Consider the following 25884-nt stretch of genomic DNA (forward strand, 5'->3'; position numbering starts at 1 on the left):
TTGTTTTGAGACGAGATAGGCTTCATATAGATAAAAAGGGCCGCCTCCAAATTTACAAAAAAATGCCTGGGTCAAATTCCATGAGGCGAACGTGCGCGGCCGCGTACTTGGAAGTGTGACCGCGCTCATGGCCGCACACCTCTGGCAGAACTCTGTGTCACTTGCGCGCTGGGGATCGCTCGTGCGTGGTTGCGCACCTGGGTTTTCCTCCTGCTCAACTCTTTTTCCTCCCACTAAGTGCACTATTCGTCAATTGATCCCCTCTGCATCACCTGCACGGAAAGACAACATATTAGACCCAAATTCGACCAAATCTCTATCGAATCAGCCAAAACAAAGACGCAAAATGGGCATAAATAATAAGTAACTTTAAGCTCATCAGAAATTTGTGTACAATTATTATAGTTGTATATATATTTTGTATGCCGTTTCTGCACCCCGACATACAAAATATATACAATTTATTTATATCTTCTTCATCGAGTTTCAATCAGAAATTTTAACCAAAACCACCTCGAATCTTCACCAAATTTCCTCAAAATTGATATATAAACTCCAAAGGATATTCTCAATAACTTGCAGTAATGCCCAATTCTAACTAATAACAATTTTGCAAAATTCGATTTCGAGTTCAAAGCTTCTAAGCTTTCTAATGGCTGTCAATGACGTTTAAGCTCATATACACACGGTCTAATTCAGCTTAGTTTCAATTATACCGTCAATTAGTTTCAATTCAGTTCTAAGCGCCTCTCCCGTAAACAATGCCTTGTTTATTCATAAAAAAAACTTATGGTAACCCATGTTGGTGCTTCATGTATGTATTTTATGGCTTTGAGCCACTTGAATCATTTTTCTCTACCATTCTTCAAAGCTCTGAGCATGTTCATCTGCAAAAGCCGAATCAAAAAGGAACTAAGCGAGAAATACAGAGGAAAAATAGAGAAGAATAAAACCTAAAATGGGTAAGATTGGATTCTAATATATTATTTTATATGTTAATAGTAAATTGTATATGCTAATGTAATTAAGTAATAACCTTTCCATTAAGGGTAAATAAGTTTAAAATGTAGTATAAATTCCTTATTTTTGACCTTTTATATTTTTTCAGCAGAAAAAGGAGTTATCGGCCCGATTAAATAGATGAAAAAATATTAAGGGTATTAGTTCATAATCATTAAAGACTAAGGGTGTGTTTGGTATAACGGAAAATATTTTTCACTTTTTTCTTGAAAAACAAATAGTAATCTTATTCATTTTCCAGTGTTTGGTACGCAAATTAAGGAAATGACTTCTCAAGAGTATTCATAAATAATTTAGATATAATAACCATGAAGCCATAAACTTTCAAACCAACAACATTCCGAACCCACATTTTTCATAAATTTTCGAACCGCTAAACTTCGAAACCACGGAATTTCGAACCCGTAAACTTTATAATTTCTAAACCCGTAAACTTCCAAACACATAAACCTCCGAACTAATAATTTTGGAACTTGTAAAATTTTGAACCTTTAAACTGATAAATAAAAAATTAAAATAGAAAAATATAATTAAAAATTATTTTTTCGGGTGGAGGGGGGAGCGGGAGTTGCAGAAAAACAAAAAAATAAAAATTTAAAATTGCAAAAAAATAATATTAAAAAATAATTTTTTTGCGGGATGGAGGTGAAGTGGAGGGGTAGTAGGGTGGATGGTAATGGAAAAACTGAAATTCGAAAAAAAAAAGCCTTTTTTTGAAGAGAGGGGATGAGGTGGGTTGGTGAGGGTGAGGAAGGTTGAGAATGAGTTTTGGAAAATGTTTTCCCTCCTCTTGATAAAGAAAACATTTTCCTCTAGAGGAAAATGAGTTAATAATAAAAATATTTTTCAAAACATTTTAGCCAACCAAACGTAGAAAAATTGAAAAACATTTTCGTTCGTACCAAACACACCTAAGGGTTAAAGCTAAATTTACCTTTTTATTTGCGAATGTTCCATAGTAAAAAAATAACAGACCTCTCTGTCTTTACTATTGAAACCATTCTATTCCTGATTGGCAACCCGGTAAGATCTTCATTGATTTCATGGTCTCCTCTTCCATGATTGTTAAATATTTTTCCTTCTCATTTAATGTGCTTTTTAGCTATAGTTAATCTATTTTTCCTTTGTATCAATTGGTAATTGTTCGACTCAGTATTCTGTGAATCACCCAGTTTTATATTCTTCTCTTCAATATCGATATCCTTCTTTTTTGAGTTTTGAAAAAAGGGAATCGCGAAAAAAAAGTTATAGGGGAAAACATTAATCAATTAGCAGCTGCTAAAACTGAGTCAAAAGAAGATTTTCAACTTCTTTTGGGTGAATGGTTGCGGAGTTTTTGGATATTTGACATTAATATTCCGTGCGGTTGGAGGGGTTGGTTGGTGTGGAGATGTTTGATCAAAATCACCCCAGAAATTTTGGTTTAGTGGACAACTATTATACAAATATGATTTATTTAGCATAATTATTTCAAGAACTCATCAATCAGAACTGCTGCTGCTCTCTAGTTCGGGAGTTGATTCAGGAGATTGATGGATACTGGATAAAGGTTACAATTTCGCATTAATTTGCCACATTTTGTGTTCGACTATTGAGTTGTGGAGTACCTATTTAAGGAATTAAAGTCTTTACAAGAGTTTAGACCTCTTGGGAGTTTCAAATAGTTTGTCCCAAACCCAATGGCCAGCTTAAAAAGAAGTCATGGCATTATGAGTCCTCTAACACAGACAAATATTTTTGAATTGGAATGAAATTGGGCCGAATAGATTGGCAATGATGTAAATGATTCATATAGCCAATAAGTTTGGGATTGAAGTGTAATTGGTTCACAAGAGTTTGATCTCATGGCCTTCAAGCCCAACATCTTGGTGAGATGTGCATTGTGAACACAATTTCAGATCGTTAATTCCACATACTTATAAAACCATTCCTTCGAGGATATTAAATGAAAATGGTATTAGGCAAGTTTACACAGTTATGGTGTTTAGCGTGGTTCTGAGCTCATTCATTACATTTCGGCTGCTCTCTAGTTTAAAAGTTGAACCTGTAGTTTTGTGGGTACTGTTAAAGTTGAGTTACATTAATCCCTCTGCCGGAAAAGTTAATGTGCCATCTTGTGCTCAACTTTTAAGTTGTCTCTCTATTTGTCAATTGCAACTGGTAACTAACTGATCAAGAATAGAACTTCACGTCATGAATTCTTACTTATAAAGCCTTTCTAAGAAGTATATCTAACAGAATTGTTATTTGGAATTTGGTTCCAGATTTCTATACATTTTGGAACATAAATAATATGACCTTTACTAAATGATGTAGTGCAACTTGAATGGTGATTATTCATAGATCAAATGGAGATGTTTTAGTTTTTTTCCCCTAAAACGCCAATGAAAGCTTGTAGGTTTCACAATGCAGGAATTTCTAATCTAAAGTGTTTGAACTATCATCGGAAGAGGGTATTGGAATTTGCAACACTAAGGTCTAATTTTTTTCAAGTGTCTCTTGATTTTCTTCTGTATTCATGTACAGTTACTGATTTACTAGTAACGACTGATATGCCAAATATTCCAGAACCCCTAAATTTTCTGAAAGTTCAAGCTATTTCAAGGAAGCAAACAAGAAATGGATCAAGCTCTGGATTCATATAGGGGGCAAATTGAAGCTCTAATGCGTGCAATGTCCGTAGCAAAAATCATAAGAGAGGATAAGGATCCTTGTATGATTGAAGAGGTACTAAACCATGAATCCTAGCCCTTCTAGTTTTTTTACCTATCCTTATTAGTTTTCTTGTACTTCTTAGGGTCTCTATTTAGGGTCCTTTGGAGCTGCCAACAGTAAAGATGCACTCAAAAGCTTGAATATAACTCATATTTTGACGATTGCCAGAGATTTAAATCCGTCTTATCCGAATGAATTTGTGTACAAAGTCCTTACTGGTAGGAAGTCTCTAACTTTGTTTGATATTGCTGACTTGCTTTGGATTTGTCTTGAATATATGCACGTGATGAGAAAATCTGCATATCCTTTTTATATAAGTCAATGAATAATGCGCCATCCATCTCTTACGTGGTCTGCTATGTAAAAATATTCAGCAACCACTATACTAAGAAATTAGAAAACAGGAAATACCATACCACACCCTCAGTTGTCCACACTAGTGTTTCTGCTATACCGTGTTTTCCTTCCTGTTACCTGTCTTCTGTTTTTGTTTGTAGTGGTCCTACATACAACAACAACAACATACCCACTGAGATCCCACAAGTGGGGTTTGGGGAGTTGGGGTCTATACAAACCTTACCCTTAGCTTGTGTGAGGTAGAGAGGCTATTTCCAATAGACCCTCGGCTCAAAAAAAGCATTTTGAAAACACGTTTGAAAAATACAAGAGTAAAAAAGTTATGATGAAAATACTTAAGAAAAGCAAAGTATTGACAACAAAAATAATAAAGATAATCAAAGTAAAAGAAACACTAATAGTAACAGATTGAAGAATAAAATAATAACAGAATAATAATAATGAGACGTAGTGGTCCTACATAATGAGTAAGAAAAGATTTCTGCTTAACTATCTAATTTGGAGACGCAAAGAACTCTTGTATTAGCAACATAAAGTACAACTTTTCCTACCAGAGCCTTTTTGGACTGTCTTTTTTACCACTCATACCAACTGCAGTGCAAAATTTCTTACTTATGATAATGGCTAGTTATAATTTTGATGCTTTACCTTCATTTCATCTACCTAGTAAAGATTAGAACTATCCAATTTACCTTATAAAAAAAAATAAATTTTATATATATACACACACATACATAACTTCTTAATTCAGTAAAGATAAACTGAGGCCTTCTGCCTCCATGTTTTCTTAAAAAATTCTCTTTTAATGAGATTGATGAATGATTTATTTGTATTTTCCACTTCTTGCAAATTTGAGACAGTTCACGACAGAGATGATGTAAATATTTCTCATTACTTTGAGGAATGCTTCGATTTCATTGAAAAAGCAAAAGGAAAAATTGAAGAAGCAAAAGGACAGGGTGGCGGTGTGTTGGTGCATTGCTTTGCAGGCAAATCCAGAAGGTGATTTCGAGCATCTTTGCCTGGATCAAAATCATGGTTTCATATGTGGGAAAACAATACAAAAGAGTGGTGTGTAAAACTATACTGGCTCTTAATAAATTTTTACAAGATTTTAAGCCAAAGTAGCTGCTCTCCAGCTTGCTTTGCTACATATAACTAAAAGAAAATTTCATGACTAATCCTAGTAGGTCAAGAATAGAGACCTTGATATCCCATCTTCAGCTTGATACTGAAACTAATGCAGTATTATGGAGCTAGCTTCCAACCACATCTTTCCGTAGATATTTGTATTTTTATTTTTGTTGCTTTGAGAAGGGGGTGGGTTGGACGACATTTATCCTGGATCAGCAAAGTGCCTATGATGTTATTTTCTTCTTTTTTTGACATTTGCATTCACTCTGAAGACCAAAATCTTTAACCTGGATATGTAAGTTTCTCCATGTTCCTTGCGTCTTTCATGTTCTGCTTTGCAAAACTAATGTACATGTGTAAAATTTCCAAGTTAAAACGTTGAAAGAATGACGTGTTATCGTCAATATCTTAATGATACGCTCATTTATGTTTCTTTTGATGGATTTTTGAAGGGTATCTGTGTACCGTTGTTTCTTTGTTGTAGGTGAGACACTCTGCTTACTTTGTCATCTGATCTCTATGAAATCCCTTGTAGCAATAGTAATTTTATCATCATGTCATGCAATACCTTTAGCTTGACTTCTTTATTACAATTACAAACCAAAAAGGTTTGTGTTTTCTTGTTATGAATTTGGTTACTGGGTTAAATTTTAATATGAAACCTTTTTACCCGTATGTCTTCCTATTCATATTCAGCAATCTGCTTCTTGCCCTCTTTTAGTTGATTTTATGTGGTCTGGATCTTGGGTTGGCTTTAGTAAATTGTTTGTCTGTATAAGACTTGAATCAGCTAGCTTTTTTGTAGTATAACATTTATGTCGTATTAAACTTACCTATTTCCTTCTTATAATATACCATACCCTTTAATCGACATTTCATGAACACCAGTGAAAATTGAAACAAGAAAGAACTTTCTAGAACTTAAAATTTGTCTTGTTTTCTTTTCCTGGTGTTCCTTTTTGTATAGCGAGATCACTTTTTTCTTCAGTATATGTATTTAATTGTCCAATATTTTGTCAAGTAATAACAATTGACAGCTGTTTCTCAGTTCTCATTATCAACAATGTGAAGTGGTGATAAGAGAGAGTCTCGTATGATTCTTTTGTTCTATGCTTTTGCAGTGCAACCATAGTCATCGCTTATCTGATGAAAAAGCATGGTGTGAGCCTGTCTGAAGCTTTTCAGCTTGTTAAGAGTAAAAGACCAGTTATTTCTCCCAATGCTGGTTTTATGATTCAGCTGCAAAATTATGATAAAACCCTTAAAGGTACAGCTTTTTGTTCACTTGGTGGTTTTACTCGCATGATCTAAGGTTAACGAGTTTTAGTTATCTCAGTACTGTGATGCCATTATCATGTTGCATCTGTGAGGATTGGTGATAAAAATGAGGATTTGCTATGTTTTTTTGAGAATGGTAACATGTATATATATGTCAAAGGAAGAAGGATTAGCTCTGTTACTTCTGAATTATGTCAAATTGTCATTTATATAGTTGTGAACTGAAATCAAAATACAGCCGGCAGATTTATCAAAACCACATAAAGAAAAAGAAACAAAGTACAGCCGGCAGTTCCCTTGATTGTACCTAGCAAAACAATGTTGCGTTGTTCCAATTTAACAACCACGAGTTTTCCAGACAATCAAATAAACTCCCCAGTGAAACATCCGGTGCTAGGTACTTTTGTTCTGTGAAATCATTAGCTCGATCCAATAACAGTAAATCTCCTAAATCTAAGGCATGCATCATGAGTCACATATACATGCAGCCTTTTCTGGGGTTCATAAAAGAAGGAATGAGTTGGCCCACAGTTCATATTTTGCTGCTTCATCAAATTCAAATGTGCTGTACTTCCTATATACCCTAGATAACCCTGTTAATTTCCGTTGCTGCCATCGCAATCAAACTGAACCACTCTAGTAAATTGACCCCTCAGGTCAAACTTGTCAGTACCTTAATGAATCATGTGACTTTGTAAAGCCCTCATCTTCCATTCTGATGTATTACATAGTAGTTTTGTGAAAGCTCATGTTTCTGTAGCAAGCATATAGATTTTTACTAGGGGATTCTTTCATCACGACAATCTATTAAAGTCTCTTGAAATATATCTTTGAGTTCATTCTTCACCATATTTTCTTTATTTGACAATCTTTGTCTGTTCCAAAAAAATACTAAGGGTTGGTCTTTAGCTGCTCATGTTCCTCCACATTCGTGAGATACTTAGAAGCACATTCTCCTATGAGCTAAAATTGCTATTTGTGGTTTCCTGGTTTTCTTTTTTTCTGGGATAACCGTGGTGTCTGACCCAACTTGCTCGCACCTTGACTAATACTGCGGGGTACCTTCTATCTCCCACCAATACATAATCGGGTAACTCTCTCCACCAAGGCTTGTAAGCTAGTTATTGGCAGGGGCGAATTTAGGGGGGCGGAAGGGGGTTCACCCAAACCCCCTTCGCCGAAAAATTACACTGTATATATGAGGCAAAATCTGTTTTTTATCTCTATATATTAAGTTTTGAATCCCCTTGACACAACCCAAAAGTGTAGCTTAGTGGTAAGTGGTTCAAAACCTTTGTAAGGTCATAAGTTCAATTCTCACTAGCTACAATGTATTTTAACTTTTTTCATTTTGAACCCCCTTAGCAGAGATCCTACCTCTGCCACTGGTTATTGTTATTGTGAATATTGGTTATGATGGACCTATTGCCTGAGACTACGATCACGTTTTTTACAGATGTATTAGGTTTGGTTAATCCCCTACTTGACGACACAAGGGTGAAATCATTGGAGTTGACAAGATCTAGGCATTCTACCTTCTTCTGAAAAATGGACATTCTTCATGCTACATGAGTTTTGCCTAAAGAAGTAGCAGTAGCAGATAACTTGTCTTCTAGGCATAAGTAGGTTGAACGCAGTAGTAAGTCTGCCCAATGGAATGAAGGGACAAATCTGCAGTTCTGGTCTTGATTATGTGATTAGGTAAACAGTTTTTCTGTGGCTAACTTCTTGTTTTTTTGTGGTGGAGAAAAAATATTATTAATCACCACGAACATAATACAATTTGAAACTCCTCATGACTTGCAAATCTATGTATACCTACCAGGTAGGGCTACCAAAAAGACTTCGCAAGTTTTAAAATTACTATATCTGTACATTAAAGTATCCTATCTGTATAAATTTTCTATCCATTCGCTCTATTACTCTGCCTTCTATCCAAAATTGTATGCATTCGTACCTTGCACCCCTATTTGATCTGTTCATAGACTTTCTTAGGTCGAGGGACCCCGTGATGCCATAAGGCTGCATTCCTAGCCTTCCATATATTATGTTATAGATCAGCCTCTCCATCCTCACAAGGTAGGGGTAAGGTCTGCGTACACACTACCCTCCCCAGACCCCACAATGTGGGATAATACTGCGTATGTTGTTGTATCAGTGCAGCCAAGATAGCCATAGCAAAAGCTCTGCACCATTTTCCTTTAAGCAGTCTTGCCACCATATGCAATATCCCTTGGAGGTCTGTTTGTTTTATACCTATCCTCATCCAATTTAGTATTTCCTGCAGACGAGCTCTCGGGAACTGATATTGAAAGAACAAGTGTTCCACAGATTCTGTGTTTCCACCACATATCAGGCAATTACTGTCTTGACTGATCCCTAGTCGAAGCAATATTTCTTTGGTAAGCAATCTTTTGTGCATTGTTAACCAGGAGATTAAACTATGATTTGGGATATTTACCTTGTCTCCATATCCATCTTCTCGAAAGCCAGTCCTCCAGACATCCATTCCTCCATTTGTACTCACTACTGATTGAGTACCTCCTATTCTGTGCAAGCAACCCATTGTTCACATATATGCAGCAAACTTGTCTTTGATGGAGCAGAGTATCTTCCAATACCAACAACAGTCCCGTGGATGAGAGTATTGCCACCAAGCTCTCCCTTTTATGTATATATGATTAACCTATTTGACTCATAGATTGTTAGTCTTTTGTGCTATATTCAAACATATTTACCACAGCAGCCTCATTCCAGATTACGCAGTCAATGATTCCCAGTCCACTTTTCCTCTTAAGTCTAGAAACCAAGTCCCACGACAGTAGGGGGGCTCTGTTAGTAACTGTCTTACCATCCCATAAGGAATTTCGACATATTGCAGCGATACCCTTCAAAACACTCCTACGAAGTATGAAAACGGAAGACCAGTAACTGTGGATATGCAGTAGCACTGAATTGACCAGCTGCACTCTTCCTGCATAGGATAGGTGTCTGGATCCCCAGCCTTGCACTCTTGTTGTAAGCTTATCAATTAGCATCTCACAATCAACTATAAAGATCTTCGTTGATGATATTTGTATACCAAGATCCTAAAAGGTAGTGATACTTTTTGGTACCCTGTCAGTTCACAGAAGTCTGCCACACAGTGAGGCTCCATATTGGCACTGAAGATGTTGGATTTATCTGCATTAGTTCTCAGACCATATGCATTTGAAAAAGTTCTCAGCCTCTCAGCACTACATCACCGACTTAAAATCTCCTTTACAAAACATCATTACATCATGTGCGAAGCATAGGTGGTTTAGATTTGGTCCCCTGCATTTGGTGTGATACCCATATCCTTCCTGGATTGCTACCATGTTCATTATCCTTGTGAAGTATTCCGTGCATATTACAAACAACAAAGGACAAAGGAGAAGTATTCCCTCTTCCTTTTAATGCAAACCGTACAATCCACCATTTAAAGATATGGTGTACTGTGTAGTTGAGATACATGTCATAGTCCATTTGTAAAATTTCATGGGGAAATTAAGTGCATGTAACATCTCCTCCACAAATCCCCGTTCAACTGAGTCATAGGAAAGAGCTTTCCAGAGGTTAATTTTGATCAAACAACTTTTTGTAATCTGCACATATTCAACATTTTCTATCGGAAGATTCTCTCTCATTTTCTTGAATTCATTAGTTAATTTGTTAGTTGGGCTTGCAAATTCATCATTTTACTATGTTTTCAGTTCATTATATTTCTTGCCGTCTTTTCAAAATTGCAGATCTGAGTGCTCCAAATGTACATGAGGAAACTGGGTCATTACTCTCCTAGTCTGATGCAGTTTGATCCATTCTGTAGCCGCCATTAAAGTTACGCTGTGATGAAAAGTACACAGCGCGATATCTTGTTAATTGAATTTAACAGTAAGAATTGTTTGATAAACAATGATAATGAATTGATAATTCCATTGAGAAAGCTACTCTGCCTAGGCATACTGCTTGAAGATATTCTTTCATCATGGAGAATTTTTAAATTTTGTTTATGTTAGCATATATTTCCTTCATATTCTCTATTTATTTTGTTCAGGAATGTCTTTTTCTTAAAATATAAAGGTCAACTTCTTTTAATGCATACGAACAGCACTTGCTCCGATTCTAGTGTTTGCCCCCAAAAAAGGAAGATCTAATTGATACAAATATTAATGTTAAACTCTAATCTTTTCATTCATGCCAAGTCGTTCTACAACGATATACGAAACGGAGCAATTGGTAAACTCCTTCCCCCCCCCCCCCCCCCCGAACCTCAACCAACACGAGGGAAGAAAAAAGTGGGTAATTGAGCTGATAAAAAAATAAATAATCTCCAATTAAATTTAGAGAGGATTCCGCTTGTAACCCCATGCCACAATAACAAACTTAGTGAAATTCTACGAGTCAGGTTTGAGGAGGGTGGTGCGTACGCAGTCGCAGACCTTACTCCTACCTTGAGAAAATAGACTATTTTTGTAGACCTTCCGTTCAAACAAACATGAAAAAAGAAGCAATTGCAACAAGCAATAACACAAGTTATCAAGTTATAAGAATATAAAAGCAAAAGAGAGAATAAATAGTAATAGAAATCTACGACTAAGAAAATACAATACTAACACTAATATTACTGGTATGGACGAGAAAAACATTCAACTATCTAACCTTCTTTCCTAATTTTCGATTTCCGCATCCTCCTATCAAGGGCCATGTTAGGGGTGTACATAGGTCGGGTTGGTTCAGATTTTGCAATTACCTAACCAAACCAATAAAAGCCGGGTTTTTCAATCACGATTTTTCTCGGATTTTTTGATTTTTTCGGGTTTTTTTCTGATAAAATCTTCATAGCATAAAATTTATAATTTGTGCTCTAATATTAGTAGGATAAAACTATATAAGATGTTATCCAATAAAATAATACAAAATAATGTGAGATGAGTCATAATTATACTAAAATATTCAACAAATAGCATAAGATAAATATTGCTAATTGATAAGCCATAATAAAAATAAACATAATCTAAGTACTAAATCATGTTAAAATAAGTACGACTAATAAGTACTAAGTATTAATTACATGACTAAATCAATTATGGTCGAATTTTTTTTCTAACACCAAACCAAATCATAGTCGGATTTTTTTTCTCGGTTTGACTCGGATTATCGGTTTAGTGCGATTTGTTGGTTTCCTTTGTACACCCCTAGGTCCTAGTATGCCCGCACATTAATTTCAACATCCTCACTCTGCTACCTTCATCTTCTGGATATGGGAGTTCCTGACCAGCCAACACTCTGCCCCAAACAACATAATCAGCCTAACCATCGCTCTATAGAAGTTTTGGTGGCACAATTTTATCACACAAAACACCTTCATCCACTCCGCTCCAATACGATGTGTGACATCCTCGTCAATCTCGCATTTCCATGGATTACTGACCCAAGGTGCTTGAAACTTCCTCTCTTGGGGATGACTTGTATATCAAGCTTCACGTTCCTGTTCGCTTCATGGGTCACATCACTGAACTTGCATTCCATATATTCTATTTGGGTCTTGCTCAACTTGAAACCTTTATACTCTAGAGTCTGCTTCCAAACCTCCAACCTCGTGTTAACATTACTGTTTACCCTTTGTACGCGAAAAAATCAAAGGACTTGATGTCTCGCTCTCAAGTCACTTCGCAAGAATGCCTCGAGACCCCGAGGACAGGAAGCCACGACCGAGTTCCCGACCTCGGGCTCGTCGAGGCTCGACTCAAAGAAGACGGAGATCGAAGCCAGGACAGAGGGGGAAGCTCCCAAAGCACACTGCTGAGTCTGACAGGGCCGACCTATCCAGAGCCTATACTGAGGCATCGCATCAGGCCAACCTATCTCCATACTTTGTAATTAATGCCCATGTACTTGTAGCCGAGTTCCCTCCTATATAAAGGGGACTCGCCCTACCTTGTAAAAGGCTGATGTTACTCCATTTCTCCACAAGTGCAATAATCTCTCTCTCTCTCTCTCTCTCTCTCTCTCTCTCTCTCTCTCTCTCTCTCTCTCTCTCTCTCTCTCTCTCTCTCTCTCTCTCTCTTTTCTTTCTAACTTGTTCGTTCTCACTGGCTCGAGGTCACTTTAATATCCATCTCTCTTACTTGTTCTTCATCATATAGCTTAGTATTGGTCGTAAGGAGCCTTGTTTAATTATATGTTCAACTGTTATCCCATCCCCGATAGCTCGAATCCGACCCTGACGTTGACCCCGAGGTCTCCCATCGACCAGACGTATACCCGGGTAGCAGGCCCTTCGGTTCGATTACTATCTCGTTTTAGCTTGCATTTAATCTTTAAACTCCATATTATTAGCATCAACTGCTCTAACAACTAGCTCGGGAATAGATCACGTATTTTTAGAATCCCATTTACAAATTTAATTATGTTACCATTTTCACGGTAAACAGTTTGGCGCCCACCGTGGGGCTAAAAATAATAGTGATTATTTTCTTGCTGGTTTCATTGCACAAACGCACATTATCTTTCATACTTTTTCTTGTCCAAAGATCTCTTGATTTCAGGTCAAAATGTCTGGCTCGGTAAATAGAGTCGAGAACAACTACCCCGAAAATCACGGCGGAAACGGTGAGGCTATTCCAGTGGTTGGCACGACGCTGTGGAACCCCAATAACGCATCTGAGCTAATCCTAGCGGACGCAGGTTCGCGAGGCGCGCATCAGGTCGACGAGGCCTCACAAACCGATGGGAGCATTCAGCATATCGACCAACAGGAAGCCCAACAAACCCCGGCTCGGGAAACACAGGAAGTTAGTTTTCATGACATTTTTGAAATATTGCAGGCATAACAGTTGGCTATCGCTCAGTTGCAGAGCCATCCGGGTATTCCCAGCACAGTAGCGTCGAAAACGGTTTCCTACGCCGAACGAGTACCCAAAAGATCAAGCAACAACGGATCAATAATAGATCCTTCCACAACGAAGACGCTGGAGGATCTCTCCAAGAGAATCGAGTCAGGTTTGTGGAGGTTCATGCAATAGTTATCTCCCGGGGAAGCGGTCCCGGAACCCGCTTCACGAAAATTCGGAACGCCGGAACTCCCTAGATGCGACAGGACCTCGGATCCCGACGAGTGCACCACCGACTACACATGCACGGAAATAGGCAGCTGTCACGACCCTAACCCCGAACCCGGTCGTGATGGTGCCTCTCATGAAGACAAAGCCAGCCTGTCTAACACAATTCGTCCTTTTAAGCAGTTAAATAGCATAAGAATAGTTCAAACATAATTTAATAGCACAATTAGCGGAAATAGAGCTAACAAAGCGGAAATCCAACCCGACACAGCCCTAACCGGGGTGTCACAAGTCATGAGCAACAAAGGATACTGATACGAGTCTAGTAAATACAATATCTGGTACGACTGTTTGAAGAACATAGAAATAATAAGATAAGGGAGACACAGGGGCTGCGGACGCCAACAACTACCTCGTTGTCTCCAAACACCGCCTGGACTGAGGGGATCAACACTCAGGAGCGGGACCTGCTACGCCTGAATCTGCACACGCGGTGCAGGGAGTAATGTGAGTACTCCGACCCAGTGAGTAATAAATATAAATAATGACTGAAGGTAAGAAAACACGTAAAACACAAGGCATTCTATACTGAAGCAGTAAAATCACTTAAAAAGAGTAAATCAGTGAAGAATCAAGTAAAATCCCTTTTTCAACAAGTAAAAAAAGTAATTGACAGATAATTAAGATAAGTGAACAAATAGAAGTTCGCCCCTCGGGCTCAGTATCCACAAATCCGCCCCTCGGGCAATATCTCAGAACAGTACCAGCCCTTCGGGCTCAATTTCAGAACAATACCAGCCCCTTGGGCTCAATCTCACATCACAATGGGTACCCGCTCTCACTGGGGGTGTACAGACTCCGGGAGGGGCCTCTTACGGCCCAAGCGCAATATCAAGCCATCTCGTGGCATCAAATCTAGGCCCTCGGCCTCATATCAGTCAAGCCACCTCATGGCGTATATATGTATCTTAGGCCCTCGGCCTCGTATCAGTATCAGTGTATCCTTACATTTGGCCCTCGGCCGTAATCAGTCCAAAAATCATCACAAGCCCCTCGGGCATTAGTAAAACAGTAGTTCTCAGCCCAAAACATCATTTAAAATTTCATTGAAGTCTCAAAACTAAGTAAAAATGGTTGAGTAGTAAAACAGTGGAAAACAACATGTTTGAGTTCAAGTAATAAGTCAAAACAGTGAGGAAACAGTAATAAAAATCCCCGAAGGGTTCAAATAGTTGGCACTAGGACCAAATATGACATTAACCCCAAATAATAATTATAGCAAATAATTTCCAATCAAATACACGGTAAAATCATCAATCGGGACGGACCAAGTCACAATCCCCAATAGTGCACGACCCCTCGCTCGCCATCAAATGTGTGTCTCACCTCAATATAGCACTACGATGTGCAATCCGGGGTTTCAAACCCTCAAAGCATCATTTACAATTATTACTCACCTCGACCGGCTAAATCTCTAGCTCGCGAGCCTTTGCCCCTCGAATCGGCCTCCTCGTGCATCGAATCTAACCAAAATCAGAACGAATACGTCATAATATGCTAAGAGAACAAAGCCCAAGCGAAAACAATCGAAAAGTACCAAAACTCCCGAATTGGCAAAACCCGAGCCCCGAGCCCACTTCTCGAAACTCATAAATTTTCACATCATTAGATTCCTCGTCTCCCCACGAGTTCATACATATCAAAACACAAGAATTGGAGTTCAAATGACCCCTCAAATCCTCAATTTAAGCCCTCTTAAAATCAAGCCCTAAACCTCCATTTTTAGCCCTTTAATTCCTTTAATTTCAGTCTAAATCCATGAAATAATTCCATAGAAGTGTGTTTTAGGTCCAAAAATCCTTACCTTAACGAAGTCCCTTGATTCCTCTCTTCAAAATCGCCCAAAGCTCCCAATTCCGAGTTCAAAAATGGCTAAACCCTTCAAAAATCGCGAAGGATGAAATATATACATTTTTGCACAGGCTTTTCCACATTTGTGGCCCAAAACCCGCTTCTGCGGTACCGTATATGCGGTCAAAACAACCGCTTTTGCGGTCCCTCATTTAATAGCCAGAATCGCATCTGCGATAGAAATTCCGCATCTGCGGCTTCGTAGATACGACCATCTTGACCGCTTCTGCGGAAACTGCTCGCCAAACCAACTTTCGCATCTGTGGCCTCCTCCCTCGCACGTGCGGCACCGCACCTGCGGTCCCCAGACCGCAGGTGTGAAAACACCAGAAGTAGCAATTTTCTGAAATCTCTCAAGTCCCAAATCTTCCCGTTAACCATTCGAAATCACTCCGAGGCCCCTGGGACCTCGACCAAAAGCACAAACATGACCCAATACCTTATTCAAACTTGTTCCAATCATCAAATCACCTCAGACAACATCAAATCTACCAAATCACATCGGATTCAAGCCTAAGTTTCTAAAATCTTCCGAAATATGCTTTCGATAAAAAACACAACCAAACCACGTCCGAATGACCTAAAATTTTGTACACACATCCTAAATGACACAACAAAGCTACTGCAACTCTCGAAATTCTATTCCGACACTTATATCAAAATCTCACCTATCAACCGGAAATCGCCAAAATATCAACTTTGCCAATTTAAGCCTAATTCTACTCCGGACCTCCAAAACTCATTCCGATCACACTCCTAAGTCATAAATCCCCTCCCGAGGCTAACTGAACCATCAAAACTCACATCCGAACCCTCTAACACAGAAGTCAATATCCGGTTGACTTTTCCAACTCAAACCTTCTTAAAAGAGACTAAGTGTCTCATTTCTTACCAAATCCTCTCCGAACTCAATCTAATCAACCCGATCATATAAAACACGGATAACTAAGAATAAAGAAGCAGAAATAGGGGAAACGGAGCGGTAATTCATGAGACGACTGGTCGGGTCGTCACATCCTCCCTAACTTAAACAAAAGTTCATCCTCAAACTAGTCAAGAAACATACCTGAAGCCTCAAATAGGTGAGGATATCTGCTCCGCATATCTCGCTCGGTCTCCCAGGTAGCCTCCTCCACGGGCCAACCTCTCCACTGCACTTTCACTGAAACTATATCCTTAGGCCTCAACTTCCGAACCTGACGATCCAAAAAAGCTACTGGCTCCACATCGTAGCTCAAATCATCATCCAACTGAACCGTGCTGAAATCCAAAACATGAGACGTATCCCCAATATACTTTTGGAGCATAGAAACATGAAATACCGGATGCACACTCGACAAGCTGGGTGGCAAAGCAAGCTTATAAGCCACTTCTCCAATCCTCTGAAGCACCTCAAAAGGCCTAATGAACCGAGGACTCAATTTCCCTTTCTTCCCAAATCTCATAACACCCTTCATGGGTGAAACCTTCAACAGGACCTTCTCGCCAACCATGTAGGAAACATCTCGAACTTTCCTATCAACATAACTCTTTTAGCTTGACTGCGTTGTACGAAGCCTCTCCTGAATCACCATAACTCTTTTACCTCTCCTGAATCACCATGTAGGACACATCTCGAACTTTCCTATCAACATTAACTCTTTTACCTTGACTGCATTGTACGAAGCCTTTCCTTCACCTTCTCCAAAGCATCCTGAACCAAATCAGTCCCCAATAGCCTAGCCTCACCGGGCTCGAACCAGTCAATTGGAGATCTACACCACCTCCCATACAAAGTCTCATAAGGAGCCATCTGAATACTCGACTGGTAGCTGTTGTTATAAGCAAACTCTGCAAGCGGTAGAAACTCATCCCATGATCCTCTGAAATCAATGACACAAACACGCAACATGTCCTCCAATATCTGAATAGTATGCTCGGACTGCCCGTCCATCTGAGGATGAAAAGCTGTGCTCAACTCCACCTAGTACCCAATTCTCTCTACATGGCTCTCCAAAATTGCGAAGTAAACTGAGTACCTCTATCTGAAATGATGGAAACCGGAAAACCATGCAACCGAACAATCTCCCGGATATAAATCCCTGCCAACCGCTCTGAAGAATAGGTAGTACACACAGGAATGAAGTGCGTGGACTTGGTCAGCCGATCCACAATCACCCAAATAGCATTGGACTTCTTCAGAGTCTGTGGAAGTCCGACAACAAAGTCCATAGTGATACTCTCCCACTTCCACTCGGGAATATACATCTACTGAAGTAAGCCACCCGGTCTCTGATGCTCATATTTCACCTGCTGACAATTGAGACACCGAGCTACAAATCCCACAATGTCTTTCTTTATTCTTCTCCACAAATAGTGCTACCTCAAATCTTGATACATTTTTGCGGCACCCGGATGAATGGAATGCCGCGAGCTATGGGCCTCTTCCAGAATTAACTCCCGAAGCCCATCCATATTGGGCACAAAAATCCGGCCCTGCATACTCAACACCCCATCATCACCGATGGTCACATCTCTGGCATCATCATATTGAACTCTGTCCCTAAGGACAAACAAGTGCGGATCATCATACTGGCGCTCTCTGAAGCGATCATATAAAGCAGATCGAGAAACCACACAAGCCAATACCCAACTGGGCTCCGAAATGTCCAACCTCACGAACCGATTGGCCAAGGCCTGAACATCAACTGCAAGGGGTCTCTCCCCAACTGGAATATATGCCACACTCCCCATACTCACTACCTTTCGGCTCAAAGCATGGCCACCACATTGGCCTTCCCCGGATGGTACAATATAGTGATATCATAATCCTTAAGCAACTCCAACCATCTCAACTGTCTCAAATTAAGATCCTTTTGCTTGAACAAATGCTGGAGACTGCGATGATCAGTGAACACCTTACAAGATATGCCATACAAGTAATGCCTCCAAATCTTCAATGCATGAACTATGACAGCTAACTCCAGGTCATGGACGAGGTAGTTCTTCTCATGGGGCTTCAACTGACGAGAAGCATAAGCAATAACTCTACCCTCCTACATCAATACACAACCAATCCCAACTCTCAAAACATCACAATACACAGTATATGAACCTGAAGCTGATGGCAAAACTAATACTGGAGCTGTGGTCAAAGCTGTCTTGAGCTTCTGAAAGTTCTCCTCTCACTCGTCCGACCATACAAATGGATCACCCTTCTGAGTCAACTTGGTCAAGGGCGATGCGATAGATGAGAATCCCTGAACAAACCGACGATAATAGCCTGCCAAACCAAGAAAGTTACCACTCTTTGTGGCTGAGGACGGTCTAGGCCAACTCTAAACCACCTCTATCTTCTTCGGATCAACCTGAATACCCTCGTTGGACACCACGTGCCCCAAGAAAACCACTAAACTAAGCCAAAACTCACACTTGGAGAATTTTGCATAAAGCTTCTCCTCCCTCAATCTCTACAACACAACTCTCAAATGCTCCGCGTGCTCCTCCTAACTACGCATATACACTAGAATATCATCAATGAAGACTATAATGAATGAATCGAGATAAGGCCGGAACACGCTGTTCATCAAATGCATGAACACTGCTGGGGCATTGGTCAGCCCAAAAGACATCACAAGAAACTCATAATGACCATATCTGGTCCTGAAGGTTGTCTTAAGAATATCTGAATCCCTGATCTTCAACTGGTGATAGCCCGAACGGAGATCAATCTTGGAGAACACTCTTGCTCCATAAAGCTGGTCGAATAAATCATCAATGCGAGGCAAAGGATACTAGTTCTTAATTTTTACCTTGTTCAATTGCCTATAATCAATGCAAATTCTCATTGTGCCATCCTTCTTCTTCAGAAACAGAACCGACACACCCCAAGGTGACACACTAGGCCGAATGAACCCCTTATCTAGGAGTTCCTGAAGTTTCTCCTTCAATTCCTTCAACTCCACTGGTGCCATACGATACGACGGAATAGGTATGGCTGAGTGCCTGGAACCAGGTCAATACCAAAATCAATATCCCTGTCCGGTGGCATGCCCGACAAGTCTGCAAGAAACACATCGGGAAAATCCCTCACAATTAGGACAGAATCAATACTAGGAGTCTCAGCTCCGACATCCTCACAAATGCTAGATATGAAAGGCAACCCTTCCCAACCATACGATGGGCCTTCAAGAAAGAGATCACTCTACTAGGAACATAATCAGTCACACCACGCCACTCGATCCGCGGCACACCCAGCATAGCCAAAGTGACTATCTTAGCATGACAGTCCAGAATAGCACGACATGGAGATAACCAGTCCATGCCTAAAATACCATCAAAATCCACCATGCTCAATAGTAATAGATCCACTCGGGTATTCAGACCCCCAATAGTTACCACACATGACCGGTATACACGGTCTACAATAACAGTATCACCCACCGGGGTAGATACATGAATAGGTAAAGCAAGAAACTCCCGAGGCGTACCCAAATAATAAGCAAAATACGAGAACACATAAGAAAAGATGGAACCGAGATCAAATAATATTGTAGTCAATATTTTCTTCTAATAAATACGTGTGGTTGTTCATTGAGATTTACTATTTATCCTTATCATGTGTTTACTAAACATATTCCCTCTAACCTCTTTGTTTATCATAGAGTTTATCATATTTTAATAAGTTATACTGAACAATCTTTTCTGGTCACTACCATGTTTTTCATGCTTCAATCATTTACCCTAACAACGCCTCAACTCTGTGTACTCCCCTAAACGACTTCCTTGCCTACTGGTTTCCACTTTAGGATGGCATAGTCTGGGCTTAACTACTCTCAGCATTATTAGACAGGCAAACTTTCTCAAGATGTTCTTTATAACAGTACTATAACATGATAAACAATTATGATATTCAAGAGATTATAAGGAATATAAGAGTTTAGTTAAACATGATTATGAATAAACTTACCTGGTTTTGTAACTCGTTTGAATGCTCCATAGCTTTCAGAAGTTTGTATATAATCAGATATTTTATTGAGAGAAGATAAGAGAGAGAAGGTGAGTATGAGGATGTCTGAGGATGTCCTCTCTTCTTCTGATTTACAAAATATATAGAAAATTTAAACGACTCCTACTGTTCATGAACGACCTTTACTGTTCATGAATGTGACTCGTACTATTTACTTTACGACTTTTTTACATGACTGTTACTATTCATGAACGACCTTTACTGTTCATGATTATGACTCTTACTATTTACTTTACGACTTTTTTACATGACTCTTACTATTCATGAACGACCTTTACTGTTCATGATTATGACTCTTACTATTTACTTTACATTTTTTGTTTTCAATAGCTGTCTTCTTCTTTTGTCTTCTTGCCGATACCTTTATTCTAGTTGGACTTCTAGTACTTGGTTATCTTCTCCGTTGCATTTCGAACATATGTGGTCTGGATATTTGTGTCCCACTAGTTTGCAGTATCTTGTCAATAACTCATTAGAAATAAATTCCTTCTTCAAGGCTCTTGTAGTTGGTTGTGCTTCTGGTTTTAGCAATGATAAAATCCATTTTTGGACTTCTTCCATATCTCCTTGTCGTAGTTCTTTTGAATTGGCATATATCATTAACTGGTCTCTAGAATAATAGCTCCAGATAGCATTTCCTTGTAGATAATTGTTAGCTAGTTCTTGAATAATAGTTGCTATACCAATTATTCTTTTGTTGGCATAGAAACTTGGTATATCCATTTTCTGTATCTCCGGTTGTTGCTTTATTTCTTCCGGTATTATCATATCTCGTGTTAGTCCTATCTTTATCACCTGTATAATGGGTTTTATTTCATCATATAGTATTTCAGCTGGTGCTGTATAGAATTTGATGAAGAATAGGTTGCCTTTTGTAATCCTTTTGAAGGTGACAAATGCTTTGTATAGCTCTGGTATTCCAATTATTTCTTCTCCGTCGTGGGTATATACAGTGCTAAGTAGTCCGTAGTTGTAACATGTCTTTACTAGGTTGGCTTTTGTTTTTGGTTGGGCTATTAGCCTATTATATCCCTGTAGTTTTTGGGTTACATAATCCTGTGTTGGATATGTAGTGGTAGTTGACCTGGGGTTTAAGTTCAGAAATGTCTGGATTTTATATATATTCTCAATATATGTTTGAGTAATATGGTTATATACCTTTTTGTTGTGGTGTAGGCTATTAGCATAGGTTGAAGTTTGTGGGTTTATAACTATTGCTTCTTTTGGCTTTTTTGGTGTGAATGGCTTATCAAATACGTTGTTTAGATTTACATTGGTATGTAGCTTCTTGTTAACTTGTTTGCTTGTGCCTGCAGCTGTAGGTAAACAAACTTTGTCATGGGTTTTGTGGAGTTTCCCAACATCTCCTTCTACCTCTGGAAGTTTAGAGTCTTCCGATCGACTTAGCTCCGCATTTTTATAGTCATGCTGCTGACTTTCTAGCTGTTGTAATCTTTTTCCCATACTCTCCATCTGTAAGGATAGAGTAGTAAGGATTGCAAATATATCTTTTGGTTCTTGGTTCTCATCAGTTTGAGTACCTTTGTCTTGATAAGTAATCTGCAATAACATTTTTGTCAGTTCTTATTACTTCAATTGTAAATGTAAAATTCTGTATATTTAATACAAGTCTTCTTATTTCCTTCGTAGTTACTAAATATTGTACTTTCCGAGTTATCCACCATTTCACTTGTGTATTATCTGTTCTTACAATAAACTTGTTATAAACGATATATGGCTCAAATGCTAACAAACATTTATATAATCCAAATAGTTCTTTTCTATTTATCTCCCATTTTATTTGTGGTTCCGTGTATGATCCTGAATAATATCTACAATGGTGTTCAATTTTTTCATTATCATATTTATATTTTAGAACTCCTCCGTAGCTGTGATCACTAGAATCAGTTTCTACTATGTACGTAAACTGTCTTTTTTCATCTGGAAAATATAGTTTTGGTAATTGTTTACACATATTTTTTATTTTCTTTATATGTATTTTATCTTTTTCGTCAAAATGGTATTCTACATCTTTTTTTAATTTTTTCTGTAATGGTTTTAAGTTTTCTGCTAATTTAGGAATATATTCTCTTACTTGGTTAAACAATCCTAAAAATGACTGTAACTTCTTTTTTGTATCAAGTGTTTCATTTAAGTTAATTATTTTTTGTACTATATGGGTTTGTATTTTTATTCAGTTTTTGTCTATTTGAATACCTAAAAATTCTATTTGATTTTTCATTACTTCTGCTTTCTTTTTACTTAAACTTATTCCTGATATTTCTACAATGTGTATGAATTTTTCTAGTAGTTTTATATGTTCGTTTTCTGTTCTAGAATATAACAGTATATCATCTATATATATTATACAATTTTCTAATTGGTTAAAGTAGTTATCCATAAAATGTTGATATCTACCTGGTGCATTTTTATATCCAAATGGTAATACATTCCATTCATAAAATCCTTGTGGTACTGTAAATGCTGTTAACTTCTTAGATTAGTCTTCTAGTTTAAATGGTAAAATCCTGATTTACAATCAAACTTACTAAAATAGTTATATCCTTGTATTTGTCTGATTTTTAGTATTTTATTTGGTATCGGATAATTATATGTTTTTGTTTTTGCATTTAAATTTCTATAATCTATAACCATACGGCTTTTTCCTCGTTTTTGTTCACTATGCTTATTTACTATAAATGTCGGGCTAGTATGTTTACTATTACTTTCTTGTATGTACTTATTGTCTAATAATTCCTTTATATGCATTTTAAATTCTGTTAAATCATTAAAGTTGTATTTTAAAGGTTTTTGTGTTACTATGCTATTTTCATCTATTAGTTCAATCTTTATTTTTGTTTTATGTTTTTCCCATCCTTGGAGTGGATTATCATTATATAGTAATTCTAATTTATCTTGCAGTAGTTTTATTTTATTTATTGAGAAAATAATTATCTCTATATTATGGTTGCTTTGTATTACATTTTCTAATTTTTGGGTAATCTTTTCACTTCCTTTAATCCAGGGTATTGTTTTTCTTACTTTATTCTTTACTCTTTTTGCTCCTAATTTTTGTTTACACGGGGTAGTAAACCACCAATGTGTTTTTGTTATTATATGTGGGTATAATTTATCTAAAAATGGCATTCCTAATAATATATCTTTATTTGTGAATTCATAACTATATATTTCTTCTATGGTAAATATTTTATCCCATATTTGTATCTTTATATTTCTTGCTTTGTATGTTATCATACTTCCCTCATTATTGAATCATGTTACTACTATAGGGTTTTTTAGCTTTTCCCATTTACTTTCTGGTAAACAATTATGTCTACACATGTTAGCTTCTGCCCCTGTATCCATCATAGGTGTATAGTATCTATTATAATATCGTTCTACTATTATCTAGGCAAGTATGTATATCTTTGGCATTATATCAAAGTTCTTTTTATTATTATTTTCTTATTTTCATAACTTATCGTTAATTGTCTATCTTCTAATTTGTATGGTTTGACTTTTTCTAACCATTTTATTCCTAGTGTAATGTTTTTATCGCCTTGATATATTTTAAAATTTATTAATATTGGTATTCCTCCAATAATTAATTCTTTTTCAGTTGTTTCTTCGTTTTTTCTTAACGCTTTTGGTAGTTCTGAATTTTGCTGTTCTATTGTTACTATCTCTTGTTCTGGTATTAATTCCCTTATAACATAATTCTCTTCCTGCCCTGTATTTATTAATATTAAATATTTTCTTTGGTCCATTATTCCCGTTATATAATAATGATGTGGGTTTATTTCTTCTATTTTTTGTTCTATTAATTTTTGTGGAGTTATATAATTTATTCTTCTTGATGTACTTCTTGATGTACTTATTCTTGATGACGTTTCTGGCATTTCGTTATTTGTTCGTTTCGACGTGCTTAATCTTTCTTTTACTATTTCTAAATCTTCTTCCATGTCCATTTCCGTATAACTGTAATCATTGTTGTCTATAACTGATACTATTCTTTCGAATGGATTTTCTATTTTTATTTTATTTATTTTATTTTTAGCTGTTATCTTATGTTTTGTTGTTAGGACATATAGATTTTTACATCTTGCTGTGAATATTTTACTTCCATACCTCTTTAGTTTATATAGATAACATCCTGTTATTTAGTGATACATTGGAGGAACATATCAACTTGCTTCGTCAATTTAAGGCATTGGTAATACAGTACGGGATCATGCTTTCTGCAAAAAAGATGGTTATTGCTCAAAAGGAGATCGATTTTCTCGGAATGCATTTTATCCAAAGTGAATACAGTTCAGGACCACATATATGTCAGGAATTACTCAAATTTCCAGATACCAACTTCACAACAAAGCAGATCCAAGAGTTCTTGGGGATACTAAATTATGTAAGAGATTTCATCCCAAATATCTCTTCATACATTTCACCGCTCACAAAAATGCTCAAGAAAAATGCTCCATCATGGGGAGAGAAACATGATGAAGCAGTCAAAAAAATAAAAGAGATATCTAAAAGTGTCAAGTCTCTCTACATCCCTTCAGATGGAAAGAAGATACTGCAAACTGATGGCAGCCATGAATATTGGAGTGCTGTTCTATTTGAAGAAAAACATGGTTAGAGGAAAATATGCGAATACGCCAGTGGAAAGTTCAAAGATGCCTAGAAACATTATCACTCCACTTTCAAGGAAATTCTTGTAGTAAAGAATGGAATCGAGAATTCCTTATCCATACAGAATTTCTAATAGAGATGGATATGAAGGCCTTCTCAAAAATGATCCAGATAAATTCAAAAATTATTCCCAATCCTCAGATTCTCAGATGGGCCCAATGGTTCTCTCCATACAAGTTTCAAGTAAAGCACGTGAAAGGAAAAGATAATATTCTCGCAGATTTTCTGTCTCGACCGGAAGAATTCTCAAAAAGATTTTCCCCAGCAAAACTGAAGTCAAAGCAAAAGCTAATTAGCCACATCTTACGGCTTTCAAATACACCAGGAACAAGTTCATTAAGACCAACAGATCATCTACCGGAGTTGTTCAACCTCATAGATCCCTTTGATCCGTCAATTATTATGGAAAGAAGAACGTATTATGAGCTCCAAGTTTTCCGGCAACATGGAGGATCCGTTCTCAAGCCATATGGGGTCAATCCAGAATATCCGTTTTGCCATATATTCATAGCTCAAGCTAAGTATTTTCCACAAGAACTATTATAATTTTTCTGGTACCTAAGCCATAAGTATTATATTTTCATGGAATTCAAATGCAACGTCTTCAAGGATTTTGATAATATTGCACCAGCTCTTAAAGTATTTTTACTATGGTTCAAGCCTAGAAGATATTGGATGAAATATTTCAAC

General features: G+C 37.6%; 3 protein-coding genes across 7 annotated transcripts; 2 read left to right on the forward strand and 1 right to left on the reverse strand.

The window, feature by feature from the left end:
• Nucleotides 1-1930: 1930 nt before the first annotated feature.
• On the forward strand, nt 1931-10556 carry LOC107800561 (dual specificity protein phosphatase 1-like). Of its 5 annotated transcripts, none has more exons than XR_001651434.2 (8): nt 1947-2043; nt 3433-3496; nt 3589-3747; nt 3818-3953; nt 4953-5094; nt 6348-6493; nt 7961-8205; nt 10275-10556. XR_001651434.2 is itself a non-coding variant. In XM_075257234.1 (7 exons), the coding sequence occupies exons 3-7, from the start codon at nt 3640-3642 to the stop codon at nt 10322-10324; spliced, it is 582 nt and encodes a 193-aa protein (XP_075113335.1). In that variant the 5' UTR covers nt 1950-2043; nt 3433-3496; nt 3589-3639; the 3' UTR covers nt 10325-10556. The 5 variants fall into 5 exon arrangements, 1 of the variants encoding a protein (XP_075113335.1); XR_001651435.2 differs by lacking the exon at nt 1947-2043 and adding an exon at nt 2050-2569; XR_012711648.1 differs by lacking the exon at nt 1947-2043 and adding an exon at nt 2581-2888.
• Nucleotides 10557-20977: 10421 nt separating this feature from the next.
• LOC142162095 (uncharacterized) lies at nt 20978-22077 on the reverse strand. Its single transcript, XM_075218403.1, has 2 exons — nt 21110-22077; nt 20978-21023 (listed from the first exon to the last, which is right to left on the reverse strand). The coding sequence occupies exons 1-2, from the start codon at nt 22075-22077 to the stop codon at nt 20978-20980; spliced, it is 1014 nt and encodes a 337-aa protein (XP_075074504.1).
• Nucleotides 22078-24754: 2677 nt separating this feature from the next.
• On the forward strand, nt 24755-25141 carry LOC142162096 (putative mitochondrial protein AtMg00860). Its single transcript, XM_075218404.1, has one exon. The coding sequence runs from the start codon at nt 24755-24757 to the stop codon at nt 25139-25141; it is 387 nt and encodes a 128-aa protein (XP_075074505.1).
• Nucleotides 25142-25884: the final 743 nt, after the last annotated feature.

The sequence above is a fragment of the Nicotiana tabacum genome, chromosome 7, assembly GCF_000715075.1.
Source record: "Nicotiana tabacum cultivar K326 chromosome 7, ASM71507v2, whole genome shotgun sequence".
NCBI lineage: Eukaryota > Viridiplantae > Streptophyta > Magnoliopsida > Solanales > Solanaceae > Nicotiana > Nicotiana tabacum.

Coding starts and splice junctions, on each gene's coding strand:
- LOC107800561 (XM_075257234.1), top strand. CDS start 3,640: ATGGATCAAGCTCTGGATTCATATAGGGGGCAAATTGAAGCTCTAATG. Junction 3,954..4,952: donor TGTGTACAAAGTCCTTACTG/GTAGGAAGTCTC, acceptor AATTTGAGACAG/TTCACGACAGAGATGATGTA. Junction 6,494..10,274: donor TTATGATAAAACCCTTAAAG/GTACAGCTTTTT, acceptor TCAAAATTGCAG/ATCTGAGTGCTCCAAATGTA.
- LOC142162095 (XM_075218403.1), bottom strand. CDS start 22,077: ATGTTATTGCAGATTACTTATCAAGACAAAGGTACTCAAACTGATGAG. Junction 21,024..21,109: donor AGCTATTATTCTAGAGACCA/GTTAATGATATA, acceptor TGCTAAAACCAG/AAGCACAACCAACTACAAGA.
- LOC142162096 (XM_075218404.1), top strand. CDS start 24,755: ATGGTTATTGCTCAAAAGGAGATCGATTTTCTCGGAATGCATTTTATC.